This window comes from Hylobates moloch, unplaced genomic scaffold (genome assembly GCF_009828535.3).
Source record: "Hylobates moloch isolate HMO894 unplaced genomic scaffold, HMol_V3 SCAFFOLD_1, whole genome shotgun sequence".
Classification (NCBI taxonomy): domain Eukaryota; kingdom Metazoa; phylum Chordata; class Mammalia; order Primates; family Hylobatidae; genus Hylobates; species Hylobates moloch.
Window position 1 is genome coordinate 31,743,714 of NW_026652276.1, and position 17,390 is coordinate 31,761,103.

At 38.9% G+C, this 17,390-nt stretch overlaps 1 protein-coding gene across 1 annotated transcript in view; it reads left to right on the top strand.

The window, feature by feature from the left end:
• The first annotated feature begins 1,585 nt into the window (after window positions 1–1,585).
• Window positions 1,586–17,390, top strand: part of ACADL (acyl-CoA dehydrogenase long chain) — a 41,056-nt gene continuing 25,251 nt past the window's right edge. The window contains exons 1-4 of the mRNA XM_032754672.2: window positions 1,586–1,851; window positions 6,646–6,801; window positions 9,329–9,466; window positions 10,901–11,065. Of these exons, the coding sequence (XP_032610563.1) occupies window positions 1,775–1,851; window positions 6,646–6,801; window positions 9,329–9,466; window positions 10,901–11,065 (536 nt within the window). The 5' untranslated portion in view covers window positions 1,586–1,774. The remainder of the gene's footprint in view (window positions 1,852–6,645; window positions 6,802–9,328; window positions 9,467–10,900; window positions 11,066–17,390) is intronic.

Here is a 17,390-nt window from a genome sequence, read left to right on the forward strand (position 1 = left end):
GAGACCGTTGTCCTCTATAAGGGAAAAAATATTTAAGACACATTTAACAAAACAGATGCCAATTTCAGTTTCTTAATATGTCATCAAGGTATTCTTCAAACCAAATATAAAAATATATATATAATTTCTAATCACTCACTTTTTATACATTTATAAATAGGCAGATACAGATACAGATGCAGACACAGGCAGTTATTTGGGTTAAAGAAGCTGGCATTTTCATGGGGTTTAGAAAGGACCATGTAGTCCATGACATTTACTACCAGGTATCAGAGGAAAAGCATAAGCAGTTCCTTTTCTTGAACATTTGCCTTCTAATTGAACAGGCATTGGAATACACAAAGTAGAGGGTATTTTTTTAAGGATTTGCTGTTTCTTTTGTCTGCTGCAAAATATGAGTATTTCTCAATGATGACAACAATAATTACCATTTATCAAATGTTTATTGTATTCCCGTCTTTGTGCCAACCACCTGACCTCCGTTATCTGAAAAATCTTCCCAACAACCCTATGACATAGATATTGTTATTCTTCATTTACAGGTGAGTAAATGGAGGTTTACATTTGTATGGAACATGTTCTGCTACTTGAGATAATGGGAATAGGGGCCTAGGAGGGCTAGAAGCAAGGAGCCAGCAAGTCTAAACACATTCCAGAAGACATTATGTCAGTCATGCAAGCCCTGCCTCAGCTTTCTTCCCAACCCTCAGCCTTTTTTCCCAACAGTATATAAATAATGTGGTGTTCCTTTCAATACAGGTGTCTCTGATGCTAGTTTGTTCCATTCTTGGTGAAGCTAATTTGAATCACATTTGGTTAGCATAATGTTTATCAGTTTTTTTCTAGTATGTTTCCTTTTGTGAAATAAGAACAAATATGTTTATGAATGTAGAGTTAGCTGTGCTAAAATTAAATGAAAAGTCAAGCAAAGTACCCAGATAGTTTAGGCAAATCACCCAGGATTTCATGAACCCTTTGAGCCATTTATGTTTCTCTTGAGGGATATTTCACATCTTTTACCTGAGAGTTCCACAGGGCATGCTTTTATTAGTTGAAATGTCAATGAGGGCGAGAGTAATTGTTCAACAGATGTACTTGAACTTGGACCTTTAAGAATTAACAGAACGGGCTGGGCACAGTGGCTCATGCCTGTAATCCCAGCACTTTGGGAGGCCGAGGCGGGAGATCACCAGGTCAGGAGATCGAGACCATCCTGGCTAACATGGTGAAATCCTGTCTCTACTAAATCCTGTAGCGGATTAATTCGTTCTACTTGCTATTACCAATAAATAGCACGGGCTCCCAGAGCTATGCCTGGCTAACTCTATCACCTCCAAGGGTTTGCTCAAACTATTCAGTTGCCCACTTTAAGTAAATCAGTTTCCAACGTTACAAAATAAACTTCATGTACATTTTTATGGTTAGGTATTTGCGCGTATTTGGGGGCTCCATAGCTTTCATCCGTTACTCAAAGCGCTTCAGGACTCTAAAAAGGCTCAGAGCTGCTTAGATAAACAAGAAAGAATGCTGCAAGCAAAGGCAGCAGTTTCGCTGTAAAATCCTATTGCTGACAGCCAAGAGGGGCGTGTTCCCTCGCGACCAGCCTGTGGTGTCGTTGGGGCTCCGGAAGAGCGCGCGCAGCGCCTTTATCAGGGCGTGTGCGAGCGCTTTTTTGGGAGGACACCACAGGTGGACGCCTCAGCTGATCGTCTTCCCTCGCGGGGACCCTGCCCCGAGTCGCCTCCGTCGCCCCGCCGCCCCTAGTGTTTCGGACATGGCCGCGCGCCTTCTCCGAGGGTCTCTACGCGTCCTGGGCGGCCACTGTGCGCCGCGCCCGCTGCCCCCCGCGCGGTGAGTGCCAGCCGGGACTTCCGCGGCTGCAGGCCCGGAGGCTGTGGGGCGGGGCAGCGAGTCACTCCTGTCGCTGGCTTGAAGCGGGGCGGTGCGCGCGCGGCTGGGAGTGCTCCGCCACTCCGGCGCGGGGCTAGAGCTGGCCTCCTTTCCTGGATGCCGCGGACTGGGTGCAACCAGCTTCGGGGCGGAGGAAAAAGGGGTGTCAGCCGTGCCGCCCCGAGAACAGACCGCCGAGCCCACGTCGAGGAAAGCCGAAAGATTTCTCCAGAAGCTCATTCCGGAGCCCCAATCCAGCCCGTCTAGTTCAGCGGTCTGCAGTGGGACCGGGGAGCCTGCGTTTTGGGAGGAGGTGGTCACCCCCTGGGCCCGGCTGCAGGAGCGCGGGCTGCGATCTATGTCCCGGTTTGAGCTGTGAACCCGGCATTCCCCACGGCTTAGACTCGCCGCGCGGTAGTGAACTTGGGACCCGGACTCAGTGCCCGGGCTGCGGCGCGGACCAGAAGTGTCCAGGACAAGCTGGACTAGAAATGACCTGGCGAGGGTTCCATTAAACAAAGAAATTAGCTTTAGATTTATCAACAAATCTAACTACAGAGGATTAATGAAGAGTCTAAGTAGTTCAGTGACTACTAAGGTGGTGTTTATAATATGATCAAAAGTTTCAGATACTGTCTGATGCATAAAATCTATTCACTGGGTAAACAAATTGGAAGCATGGAGAATTCATTATTTAATAAGGGTGAAGGAACTGGCAAATTTGCGAATGACGGCATTGGTGTAAGGTACTCTAATTTTCTTTGAGAGCTATGAAACAAAATGCCTACTTTTCCTGGGGAGATTTGGGAAGACGTCATTGAGAAGGTGACTTTTCTTTAGGATACATACTTAACTCTTCCTTGGAACATTATAAGACAGTGATCCTCAAACTTTTTTTTTTTTTTTTTTTTTTTGAGACGGAGTCTCACTCTGTATGTAGCCCAGGCTGGAGTGCAGTGGCGCGATCTTGGCTCACTGCTGCAACCTCCGCCTCCCGTGTTCAAGCAATTCTCCTGCCTCAGCTTTCCTGAGTAGCTGGGACTACAGGCACGCTCCACCACACCCGGCTGATCTTTTTAGTAGAGACAGGGGTTTCACCATATTGACCAGGCTGGGCTCGAACTCCTGACCTCGTGATCTGCCCACCTCGGCCTCCCAAAGTGCTGCCTCAAACTTTTTGATAACAGCCCTTATGCTCTTAAACTTACAGGACCTCAAATGTTTATGTAGGTTATATCTATCTGTCTGTCGTTATCAAAAGGTATCTACATAACTGAGAAATTTTACAAATATTTAGTTTATTTAAAAGTTACAATAAGAAGCTCATTACATGTTAACATAAATAACAGTTTTTATGAAAAATAACTTTTCCTAAACAAACAGAAAAAAAGTGAAAAGAGTGACATTGTTTTACATTTTTACAACTCCCTTAATGTCTGGCATAATAAAAGATAACCAGATAACTACATCTGCTTCTGTATTATCCACTGGTGTAAGTTAGTTTGATTGAAGCATGGCAAGAAAATCTACCCTCAGATAGAGTTTCATGGGCGTTGGTGTGAAGAGACCACCAAACAGGCTTTGTGTGAGCAACATGGCTGTTTATTTCACCTGGGTGCAGGAGGGCTGAATCCGAAAAGAGAGTCAGGGAAGGGAGATGGGGTGGGGACGTTTTATAGGATTTGGGTAGGTAAAGGAAAAAGGGGGGTTGTTCTCTGGTGGGCAGGAGTGGGGGGTCACAAGGTACTCAGTGGGGGAGCTTTTGAGCCAGGATGAGCCAGGAGAAGGAATTTCACAAGACAATGTCATCAGTTAAAGCAGGAACAGGCCATTTTCACTTCTTTTGTGGTGGAATGTCATCAGTTAAGGCAGGAACTGGTCATCTGGATGTGTACGTGCAGGTCACGGGGGATATGATGGCTTAGCTTGGGCTCAGAGGCCTGACGTAGAGAACACTGGAAAAAGGGAGACCTGAGAGACCCTCTGAATGGGCTGGGGGGCTACAGTTTTGTTGTAACAGCTTTTTGACCTTTAATGTGCAAAGGAATCATCTGGGAATCTTGTTAAAATACAGCTTCTGATTCAGTGGGTCTGGGATGGGCCCTGAGATTGTGTATTTATAACCAGCTTCCAGGTTATAAATGTGTGGAAGGTGCTGGTGGAGATTGTCTCCCTTTTAAAATGTAGGAGACTTAAAAAAAAAATAATAGCCTAGCCAATAAGATTAGTTGCAGTTTATTGCCTTAGAGAAAAAAATGCCAATTTTTCCATTACAGATTTCTTCATCTTTAGACTGAGAAATACGTGTTGCAATAAACTCCCTGCCAAGTGTTTTGATTTTCTTCCCTCTGCGTATTCTCTCTTGACCACCTTTGACTGACCTGAAAGTCTTTATTCTTTTGGCATTTCTTTTGCTGTCCTGTGTCTTTATGTATTTTACTTAAAAATATTGCAGAGATTTCCTTAACACAGTATAGGCTATTCAATTTTAATATCCAGTAAGACTCGATTTTAAATTCTGGCTCTATTATTTACTTATTATGTTGACAAATGATTCAGTGTCTTACAGCTCCAGTTTCCTAATCTCAGCATATATTTTTTCTGAGGGAAACTCTCAAGTATGGAAAATCTATATGGACAAATACGTGCTTTATAGTTTTATCTCTACTAGCAAGAAAAAGGAGCCGATCATTTCCATTATAGGGATAAAGTAGATGTTAGTTTATTTGATGCAAGAGGACAATGGTCAAGGTCCCCTGCATGTCCTGGTCCCCTGTTATCCCTTCTTCCTAGAATCTCTGGCTTCATCTACTCTTCTCAGCCCACTCTGGCTACACTTGCCTCCTTGCTCTTTCTAGAACACATCAGACACTGTTCAGACATACAGCCTTTGCTCTAGTTGTTCTTTTGTCCTAAAACTCTTTTATTCTAGAGGTATGCCTGGCTAACTCTATCACCTTCAAGGGTTTGCTCAAATCTCACCTTTCTGGTTTACCCTACCCTGACTGCAGTATTTTTTTTTCTTTTTCTTTTCTTTTTTCTTTTTCTTTTTTTTGTTTGTTTTTAGTGACAGGGCTCACTATGCTGCCCAGACTGGTTTCAAACTCCTCAGCTTAAGCAATCCTCATGCTTCGGCCTCCCAAAGTACTGGGATTACAGGTGTGAGCCACCAAGCCCCACCTACTACATTATTTCATACGGCAACCTCTCTGTCTCTGCCTCCCCGCAGGCACATACTCCTGATCCCTTCTCTACTTTTCTTTTTCTATAATACTTACCACCATCTAAGGTATTATATAATTTGCATATCTATAGTTTATTGTTTATTCAGTCTCCCTTTGTTAGAATGTAAGCTTAAAAGCCAAGATCTTTGTCCTCATCTTAGTCCTTTGTTTGTTATTGTATCCCAAGTTACTAGAACAGTGCCTGGCACAGAATTGGCGCTCATAAATATTTGCTAACTAAATGAATGAATAAGCCACAAAAAAATGATAATTAGGGAAACCTTAGAAATAGGTTGTAATAGCAACTGGGCGCAATAGCTCATGCCTGTAGTCCCAGCCCTTTGGAGGCCGAGATGGGTGTATCACTTGAGGTCAAGAGTTCAAAACCAACCTGGTCAACATAGTGAAACCCCGTCTCTACTAAAAATACAAAACTTAGCTGGGTATGTGTGGCAGGCGCCTGCAATCTCAGCTACTACAGAGGCTGAGGCAGAAGAATGGCTTGAACCAGGAAGGCGAAGGTTGCAGTGAGCCAAGACTGCACCACTGCATTCCAGCCTGGGCAACAGAGCCAGACTCCGTCTCAAACAAACAAACGAAAAAAAATAGGAAGAAACATGTAATAGTAAAAAGTTATTTTTTTAAAAACCCTTTAAGTCTACTTTGATTAGTTACATGAAATAGATCTTTTCTGGGTAAGGACTAGAAAAGAAAAGGCAGGGTCCAACTAAGGAAGAAATACACTAAATTGGAATTTAATGCAAAATAGAAAAAGCATCCTTTGGCAAGATTTGAATATATGATAAGTTTTTTAGATGTGAACTTGAAAATGTACAAAATGATGCATAGATTTTCAAAATTTTTTTCAGGGGTACTTCAAGGGTAAAAAAGGCTGAAGACCACTGAACTAAAGGAACTACAAAAGAGTCTCATTTGAGACTTGGTGTGGGAGGGATGGGAGTAGGTCTTAAATAATTCCATTTTACAGAATCTTTATCAGAGATTGATGGGTATTTTTATCTCCACCCAGATTGGGTTTGTAATGTGGTGATTACATCAACATGGTTTGCATCTTATACACCTGCAATTTGAAATTGTGTGAATCTGGTTAAAATACTAATTTTGGAGGCTTTACATTATTTTAAACATTGTACATGATATGAAAATTTATCAGTATTACTCTATTGTACTATTTGAATTTTACATAATGTAATCCATATGTCACCTGACAATACTGCATTTCACCTCAAGTCAGACCTGTGGTTAGTTCTAGGCATCATCTTCTTTAAGGATTTGGAGATAAAGACTGAGTTGAATAATGATAAGGTACTTCTTAATTCCAGCTACATGAGGTAGATTCCATCAAAAGTGGTGGCACTCAAATTTGAACCCAGCTTTGTCATAATTCAAACTCTTTCTACTTGCCTCTCAAGTTTCTCTGTGAAAGAAATCCATGTTGTTCAGTGGCACTAATTTGGATATGAAGAGTAACATTTCACTTACTTTTCCTGTTGCATATATTTTTTTTAAGATGTTCTCATTCCGGAGGGGAAGAACGTCTAGAAACTCCTTCTGCTAAAAAATTAACAGATATAGGAATTCGAAGAATCTTTTCTCCAGAGCATGACATTTTCCGGAAAAGTGTAAGGAAGTTTTTCCAAGAAGAAGTGATTCCTCATCACTCAGAGTAAGTGGCACATTTTCCTCTAATGTAATGTATACTAGGGGTATGATAGGACCATTTCCTAGAATGCCATATATTGCTATACAGAAAACATAGTATGTTCAGGGCTTTATTAACATTTTTACTGCTCTTCACCATAACACTATAAGATCCCAGGATTCTTAGAGCTTTTTAAATGAATTTTAAAATGTGCTATACACAAATAAGAAAATTTGAAAATTTCCAACTTAGTCTAAGAGTAGTATTTTTGAAAACCATGGGTAAGTGGTAACAAAATACTAGTCAATTTCATAGTCTTTCTTTTTCTGCTTCATGAATTAATTAAACTGTAAAAACCCAAAAAGTCAGCACAATGCAAACCTTGGTAAGCAATTGGTTACCTCTGGATAGTTCTTGATTAATTAATTACTATTATTTTATTGACCGGAAACTTATCATTTCTATTACAATAAGATTTTGCTTCATTTTCAAAATTCACTCAATGCTAGTACAGATGCTCCTCAATTTAGTATGGGGTTACAAGTTGAAAATATCATAAGTCAAAAATGCATTGTTATTATGTTAACACTGTTCTTATGTTATTATAAAAACAAAAAAATTCTCAGCACTGTTATTATGTTAGAAGCAGAATTCAGAAGATTAGTAAAAATGAAGAGAGAAATGGTTCAGGAACATCATAGGTTTGTGAGGTTTTACACACCTAGCCTACTAAATGCCATAGTTTAGGCCAGCCTACATTAAACATGCTCAAAACAATTACATAAGCCTACAGTTAGGCAAAATCATCTAACACAATGTCTACTTTGTAGTAAAGTATTAAATAACTCATGTACTATATTCAATATTCTAATGAAAGTGAAAAACAAAATGGTTATATGGCTACTTGAAGTAAGCATGTTTTCGACTGAATGTGTATTGCTTTTGCACCATCATAAGTAAAATTATTGTAAGTTGAACTGCCATAAAGTACAGAGACATCTGTTCTTTACAACATTCAGAATGGTTTTAAAATAGCATTAAAAGTAACTTCCATTAGGTTTTTACTAATACCTTCTTGGTAAGAATGACCAAAATAAGCTAAACTCAGAAGCCAGAAGCCATGATTAGTCTTTGGTGAAAAGCAACTAGCTTCTGTTTTTTGAGGGTTTGTTTGTTTGTGTGTTTGTGTGTTTTTTAAGACATGGTCTCACTGTGTTGCCGAGGCTGGAGTGCAGGGGCATGATCATAGCTCACTGCAGCCTTGAACTTCTGGGCTCAAGTGATCCTCCTGCCTTAGCCTCCCAAAGTGCTGGGATTACAGATGTGAACCACCGCATCGGGCTTCAACCAGCTTATTAAAGAAAAGAGACACATAGTACACTTTGCTCTGGTAGGATCGCTTTTGTTTATTTCTTCACTGCTTTTAAATTTTGTTCCAGAAAAAATGTTAAGAAGGCTGTGAAATAAAATAATAGGAGCTGAAAAATTTTAAGTCAATAATAAAAATATTTCCAAAGCTACTTTAAGCAAGAACTGTATTCAAAACACACATGATAATCCAAGTCTTAAAAATTTTTGTGGTGTCAGTATCTTCAAATACCCCATATCTTACTAACTATAATCCACTTAAAAATACAAAAAGTCTCAGATATTTTTTCACTATCTCCAACTAGCCATCTGTTTCCTCATTCTGCCATTCTCATTTTTAAAGAAGAAAACCTGAGGTTGCCTACCTTACACAAATGTCTAATGTTTTCAGAAGTTAATTTGATATAGAGCTATGGTGCAAGGTGCTTCTGCTCTCCTGTTCTTCCTATTTAAACTGTAATGAGGTGCCCTACTTTGTCAGCTTTTGTATGTTTGTCCCATAAGTTCAGCACTTTAAGGAAATATGCCAAGGAGAATTGCCTTTTACAATACAGGTTAGGCAAATTCCCATGACAACATGCCATAACTAAGCTTGCATGTAAGAGTACCAGCTGAGCAAAACTACATCAATGAATATCAGTGAGTATAATTTTCAAGTCCAATAAATAGTCAAGATGGGGAAAGACAATGGCAAATATGAATAAGAGGAGAGGGCTGGGTGCAGTGGCTCATACCTGTAATCCTAGCGATTTGGGAGGCTAAGGTTTGAGGACTACTTGAGGCCAGGAGTTCACGACCAGCCTGGGCAACATAATAAGACACTGTCTCTACAAAAAAAAATTTTTTTTAATTAGCCTGGCCTTGTGGCAGGTGCCTGAAGTCTTAGCTGCTCAAGAGGCTGAGGTGGGAGGATTGCTTGAACCCAGGATTTTGAGGCTGCAGTGATCCATGATTGTGCCACTGCACACCAGCCTGGGTGACAGCCCTGTCTCAAAAAAAAAGCAGAAAAAGGAGGAAGAGAAGTGATAAAAGAGTCAGAGGCAAATAGAAGCATATGGCTAATGTAAATAATTACCTTAAATTAAGAATGCATTTCTGCACAAAATCATTCATAAGTTCAAAGTTGTGGCCATTTAAATAATATTTAAAAATTCTCTGAATTTAAAATATTTGTTATTTGCAGATGGGAGAAAGCTGGAGAAGTAAGTAGGGAGGTTTGGGAAAAAGCTGGAAAACAAGGACTGCTTGGTGTCAATATTGCAGAGCATCTTGGTGGAATTGGAGGGGATTTGTACTCCGCAGCTATTGTCTGGGAGGAGCAGTAAGTATGGACACCTTTAAGGTTGAGTCTTGTTTTGTAAACACACCACTCACCTTTCTGAAATGACCAAACAAACAAATAAACGTTTTCTAATCTTGGAAGATTGAAAATTCAGTGTAAAATGTAAAAGATTATACCCCTCATGCACTCTTGCACATTTTTTGAATGTGGGATAATAGGAAAATCCTTTTAAGTTGCCGAAATAGGTACTATTGAAAATCAAAGAGATAGTTTTTTTTTTTTCCTGTCAATGCTTATGGTTACTTTTCCCCCTTAGAAAAGATATTTGAAAGAGAACAGCAGAGTAGAAATATATTTCCATCAAATATACTAGAATTTTAATATACAAGAACAAATAAAGATTGCAGTTGAAAAATGGGCAAAGATTTGAAGCAATAATTCATCCAAAAAGAAATGCAAATAGGTTTTTTTGAATGAGAAAAGTTCATCCTTAGTAACAATCAAATGCAAATTAAACTGATCTGGAAGTATCATTTTGAGTATCTATAATATTAGTGAAAATGAAAAATCCTAATACCCAGTGCTGACAAGACTGCAGTGAAAGTGACATACACTATTGGTGGCATTATAAATTAGAATAATAAATTTTAGGGGGAATGAAAAGGTGAAAACATATTTAAAAAAATATGTTCCTGCTCTTTGACATAGAATGCCACTTTGGGGAATTTATCCTAAGTAAATAATTTAATAGGAAAAATAGATGCTGTGTTCAGAAATCATTGTCATGTTAGGTCACAGTTCTCCAAATGTTGAAGCAATCTACACATCCAGCAGTGGGAGAATGGAGAAGTAAATTATAGTACATAAACAACTTGGAATATTTTGCAGCTATTTAAGATTAAAATATATGTAAAAAATAGGATTTTGTTGTGTCACATAATTTATTTTTAAATTTTAAATTTTTATTTGTGTGTGTGTATGTGTGTCATAATTTTACAAGAAAATAGCAAAGTACAAAATTCACTCCATGACTCCATGTTTTGTTTTTTGGTCCTTTTTTTTCTTTTTTTCTATTTGTTGCTTTTTTATTTTTTATTTTTGTTCTTTTGTTTCTTTGTTTTACCAAGACTCCATCTTATTAGAATATATCCTCATGGCAAAGATAATTAGAGGAATACAGTTATTCCACTGTGTTAGAGGAATACAACTGCAGGTGATTCATATTTTAAAATATTTTATCTCTCAATTAAATAAGTGTTCATTGAACTCTGGTAGACCACTGTTATTGTGTTGGAACCAGAAATTTTAAAATTAGTAAAAACAAAAAGAGAAAACACTCAGGAATGTCATAGGTTTGTGATGAGATAGGCCACTACCAAACAATTTGATAGGACCTTTAATGCATTGTTGTTATAATAGTCGTTTTTTAATTGCTATTTTGTGCTCTAATTTTTCTTCTTTTTTCATTCTAAGAGCGTATTCAAATTGTTCAGGCCCAGGTTTTAGTATTCATTCAGGTATTGTCATGTCCTATATTACAAACCATGGCTCAGAAGAACAGATTAAGCACTTTATTCCCCGGATGACTGCAGGCAAATGTATTGGTGCACTGGCAATGACAGAGCCTGGAGCTGGAAGGTAAGTTAATATTTAGTTGGCTTTGGATTCTTGGAAGCAGTGCCTTAACATTTTCTTAGTACTTGGTGAATACACAGACTGAGCTATATGCTAGGAGGAAGGCAAAGATGAACACAGGATAATTCATGACCTCAAGTCGGAAAATAACAATAAAGCGGATTATAATGTATGCTATGTTTGAGATACTAACATAGTTTTGTGCAAAGAAAATGGTAGTGTGTAAGTTGAATTTTCACCATAATGAATTTTAGGTGTAGGATGAGATTCACATGTAAATGCCAAGCAGTTCGTTACAAAGGTATATTTGGAATTCTGGAGACAAGGATGGAGTAGCAATAGGTTTTAAAAGTCTTTCATTTATAAGAGTTGATACAGTAGGAATGAATAAGGTCACATATTCAGTTATTTGCTGGTTATTTCATAAGTGTCTTCAGTGTGCCAGGTATACAGTAGTGAACAAAGCAGATGTGGCCCCTGTGCTTACTGAGGAGAAGGGCAAGAAATAAGCAAGTATATATTTTTGTAATTATAAATTATGATAAGTACTGTGAAGGAAACGAAGTACTGTGCTGCAGACTAATGGTATGTTTGTGTTTGGTGGGATAAGGAAAAACAAATTTAGATGTGAATGCTAACAAAAGCCTATAAAAAGTGGTTGTATTTAAACTGAGATTTGACAAATGAGAAGGAACCAGTTTTTTAAGAATGGGAGAAAGAGCTTCCACAGAGTGGGACCTGATCCTCAAGAGGAAAAATGAAACACAAAAAAGGGACCAAGGAGAAAAATCTGGGCATTATGTTTCATTTGGAACTGTACAAAAGAAGATGGAGCAAGAAAGACAGAAGGATTGAGAGTTTTAAAGAAATCTAGACATGAGTAGGAAGAGAAGTCAGTTGGAAAGGCTGTAGGAAAGGAGAAAGAAGTTAGTAATGTCAAGGCCACCGTGATGTTGAGAATGGAGAAGAGGTTCTGGCAGGCCTGATGATCCTTTGTGATTTCAGTGGGGTGGAGGGGCAGAAGTACTTTTTATGGGAGTGAGATGGTTATTGAGAAAACAGAGACAGGGAACACAAAGTAATCTTTCTCAGAGCTGAGTGGTAAAAGGAAATGTAGAGAGGGGGCAGTGGTTTGAGGCTAACTGGTAAGGGAAATTATTTATGTTAAAGACAGCAGCAACTTGTGGGTCAACGGAAAGCAAATAGTGCAAAGGAAGAACTTAAAGATGCCAAAGAAGTGGTAAGTGAAAAATCCAGGAATTGTTTTTGCGGAGGTCAGGCCCTCCTTTTTTATTGTAACATTTTCTTTTCTGACAGTGTTATTTATTTTTAAATCTCTTAATATTCTATAGCATGACTTGCAATATTTTTACATTGTATTTATCTTTTTAAGATATAAATCCCTAATTATAGGTCAATACTACAATTTTGTCAAAGATTAAAGGTTTCTGTTCACTTCTGTTGCCTACAAGTGTGATCTAAACAAGTAGAAATTTAACCTTCTTCCTTAAAATTTGCTTTTAATTTCATTAACTACCCGGCTGACTGCCAATATTCAGATTGAGTTGTATTAGCTCTGTGGTTAGCATGTTCCACTTCCAGCTCATTGCATGTTAGCTCTCAAAAAGAGGCTATAGAATAAATGAAATCTTGATTTATCTCTAATTTAGACATGCAAACAAAGGTTCATGTGATTTTTGTTTAAAGTCTCTGGCCTTATCTTCCGTGGTTAAGTGTATATAATTAAGAAGGAAACCTGAGAATGAAGATGGAGAAAATAAGCAGATTTCTTTCTTTCTTTCTTTCTTTCTTTCTTTTTTTTTTTTGGAAGGTCATTGAAAGTCATGAGAGGATAGTAAATAAGTCAGGTATTTAGAGAGATGAGCAAAGAGCCCATGTGGGTAAGAGAATATAAGAACAGAGACAAGCCGCAGATGAAGAAGAGTAATAGAGTGTTGAGGAATTATGGAATTATGGCATGAAATTGGCATGAAATAGGGAAAAACATGTGGGAAGAAAAGAAGATAGAAGATGGAATATGGTTCATTTTGCCTGCCCTCAGAGATGGATTGAGCACTCTCTGTATTTTTGGTTTGATTTGGCCTCCACAGAAAAAAATGTTGCAATTGCTGAAAAACATCCAGAATTTCACTGGCCCTTTCCCCTTCCATGGAGGAAAGCTTCACTATATATAATTATGTATCTTTGTATGTTGTATTACTTTAGCATTTTATAAATGCTTTCATATTTACTTTATTTTATTATTTTTTAAAGAAATAGAGATGGGGTCTTACTATATTTCCCAGGCTGGTCTCAAACTCCTGGACTCAAGCATTCCTCCTGCCTCAGCCTCTCAAAGTGCTAAGATTATGGGTGTGAGCCACTGCACCTGATCTCATGTTGATTTTATTATATGGCTATTATAATAAGATATATGGAATACAGAGATATGATTTCTATATAAGAAGGAAACAGAAAATAATAAATGAAGTATTTTAACCAAGTTCGTAGAGCAAATTGTTGACAGCATTGGAGCCAGAGTGTTCTGACACCAGCTGTGTGATCTTGGGTAAAAATCTCTGGGCTTCAATGTCTCTTATCAATGAAATTGAGAAAATGATACTTAAGAAGATTATTGTGAGGGTCTAACTTGTTGGCTTTACTAAGTAGTATACTTTTTCATTTTTAATATTTCATATATAACATTCAAAACTTTAGGAAAAATTTACAAACTGAGCTATATCATTACCTTTATTTCCTTTGATATGTCCCTGTATAGAAGAATTTTTTTTTTTAAACAGAGTCTCACTCTTGTCACCCAGGCTGGAGTGCAATGGCGTGATCTCGGCTCACTGCAACCTCCACCTCCTAGGCTCAAGCTATTCTCCTGCCTCAGCCTCCCAAGTAACTGGGATTACAGGCGCCCACCACCACACCCAGCTAATTTTTGTATTTGTAGTAGAGACAGGGATTCACCAGGTTGGCCAGGCTGGTCTTGAACTCCTGACCTCAGGTGATCTACCTGCCTTGGCCTCCCAAAGTGCTGGGATTACAGGCGTGAGCCACCGCACCCAGCCATAGAAGAATTGTTTTAATAAGCTATGTACAGACGTTAGTTACTGATACTTTATGCATACTTATGATGAAAAATATAATGTTAGAATACAATAGCATTCAGGCCGGGCACAGTCTCTTGTTTATAGTGGAGGTTGGTCATATAGGCACCCTCTGCCTGGCAGGTACCAAAAGTTCGGATCCCTAAAAGGAAAGCAGGTATTCAGCATAAGCCAAATTGTTTGCGCAAACAGTTCAGACAGTAAGCCACTCTCATGAGTACTGGGAATGGTGGGAACTCTCCTGAAATCCAGATTCTCAGATGCTAGCCATGGACAATGTTGTAACAGGCCTTTCTAAGGATAGCAGTCTCAGGCCTGCTATATTAATTCTTTTCTGTATACTTGGCATTTTAATAATATAATTTAACAAATGTTTATTGAGTGCCTGTTATGTACAAAGCAGCATGCTAGGCACCGAGCATATAAATATGATCTTGATACACCACGTGTTCTCAAGAAACTTGAGTCAGATAAGTGCGGTAGGTGGGAAAGATAATTCCTTTTTATTATAATTGAAATTCAAAGTAAATGGCTCTAAGAGAGTGTATTTGTTGCCTTATGGCATCTGTGACAAATTACCAGAGACTTGGTGGCTTAAGACAACAGAAATTTATTCTCTTACAGTTCTGAAGGCTAAAAGTCCAGAATCAGTATTGTTGGGCCCAAATCAAGGTATCAGGAGGGGCACACTTCCTCTAGAGGTTATAGGGGAGGATCCACTCCTTTCCTCTTCTATTTCTTGGTGGCTGTTGGCGTTCCTTGCCTTGTTGCCTCATCACTGCAGTCTTTGCCTTTGTGGTCACATTGCTTTCTCTCCTGTCTATGAAATCTCTCTTTACCTCTCTTTTATAAGGACATTCGCATTTAGGGCTCATCCAGATAATTCATGATAATCTCTCTATCACAACATCCTTAAATTAATCACATCTGCAAGACTCTTTTTCCATGTGAGGTAGAACAGCCTCTAGGGTATAGGACCTGATATCTTTAGGGTCATTATTTAGCCTAATACAGAGAGTGATTTAAAAAAAAAAAAAAAATGCAATCAGATGCGGTGGCTCATGCCTGTAATTCCAACACTTTCAGAGGCCAAGGTGTGCAGATCATGTGAGGTCAGGAGTTCAAGACCAGCCTGGCCAAAATGGTGAAACCACGTCTCTACTAATAATACAAAAAAATTAGCCAGGCATGGTGGCATACACCTGTAATTCCAGATACTGGGGAGGCTGAGGCAGGAGAATCACTTGAACTGGGGAGGCAGAGGTTGCAATGAACCGAGATTGTGCCATTGCACTCCAGCCTGGGCAACAAGAGCAAAACACAGTCTCAAAAAAAAAAAAATTTTGGATCTTTCCTGCTTTCTCTTGTGGGCATTTAGTGCTATAAATTTCCCTCTACACACTGCTTTGAATGTGTCCCAGAGATTCTGGTATGTTGTGTCTTTGTTCTCGTTGGTTTCAAAGAACATCTTTATTTCTGCCTTCATTTTGTTACGTACCCAGTAGTCATTCAGGAGCAGGTTGTTCAGTTTCCATGTAGTTGAGCGGTTTTGAGTGAGTTTCTTAATCCTGAGTTCTAGTTTGATTGCACTGTGGTCTGAGAGACAGTTTGTTATAATTTCTATTCTTTTACATTTGCTGAGGAGAGCTTTACTTCCAACTATGTGGTCAATTTTGGAATAGGTGTGGTGTGGTGCTGAAAAAAATGTATATTCTGTTGATTTGGGGTGGAGAGTTCTGCAGATGTCTATTAGGTCCGCTTGGTGCAGAGCTGAGTTCAATTCCTGGGTATCCTTGTTAACTTTCTGTCTCGTTGATCTGTCTAATGTTGACAGTGGGGTGTTAAAGTCTTCCATTATTATCATATGGGAGTCTAAGTCTCTTTGTAGGTCACTCAGGACTTGCTTTATGAATCTGGGTGCTCCTGTATTGGGTGCATATATAATTAGGACAGTTAGCTCTTCTTGTTGAATTGATCCCTTTACCATTATGTAATGGCCTTCTTTGACTCTTTTGATCTTTGTTGGTTTAAAGTCTGTTTTATCAGAGACTAGGATTGCAACCCCTGCCTTTTTTTGTATTCCATTTGCTTGGTAGATCTTCCTCCATCCCTTTATCTTGAGCCTATGTGTGTCTCTGCATGTGAGATGGGTTTCCTGAACACAGCACACTGATGGGTCTTGACTCTTAATCCAATTTGCCAGTCTGTGTCTTTTAATTGGAGCATTTAGCCCATTTGCATTTAAAGTTAATATTGTTATGTGTGAATTTGATCCTGTCATTATGATGTTAGCTGGTTATTTTGCTTGTTAGTTGATGCAGTTTCTTCCTAGCCTCGATGGTCTTTACAATTTGGCCTGTTTTTGCAGTGGCTGGTACTGGTTGTTCCTTCCCATGTTTAGTGCTTCCTTCAGGAGCTCTTTTAGGACAGGCCTAGTGGTGACAAACCCACAGCCAATCTCATACTGAATGAGCAAAAACTGGAAGCATTCCCTTTGAAAACTGGCACAAGACAGGGATGCCCTCTCTCACCACTCCTATTCAACATAGTGTTGGAAGTTCTGGCCAGGACGATCAGGCAAGAGAAAGAAACAAAGGGTATTCAATTAGGAAAAGAGGAAGTCAAATTGTCCCTGTTTGCAGATGACATGATTGTATATCTAGAAGACCCCATTGTCTCAGCCCAAAATCTCCTTAAGCTGATAAGCAACTTCAGCAGTCTCAGGATACAAAATCAATGTACAAAAATCACAAGCATTCTTATACACCAATAACAGACAAACAGAGAGCCAAATCATGAGTGAACTCCCATTCACAATTGCTTCAAAGAGAATAAAATACCTAGGAATCCAACTTACAAGGAACGTGAAGGACCTCTTCAAGGAGAACTACAAACCACTGCTCAATGAAATAAAAGAAGATACAAACAAATGGAAGAACATTCCATGCTCATGGGTAGGAAGAATCAATATTGTGAAAATGGCCATACTGCCCAAGGTAATTTATAGATTCAATGCCATCCCCATCAAGCTACCAATGACTTTCTTCACAGAATTGGAAAAAACTACTTTAAAGTTCATATGGAAACAAAAAAGAGCCAGCATTGCCAAGTCAATCCTAAGCCAAAAGAACAAAGCTGGAGGCATCATGCTACCTGACTTCAAACTATACTACAAGGCTACAGTAACCAAAACAGCCTGGTACTGGTACCAA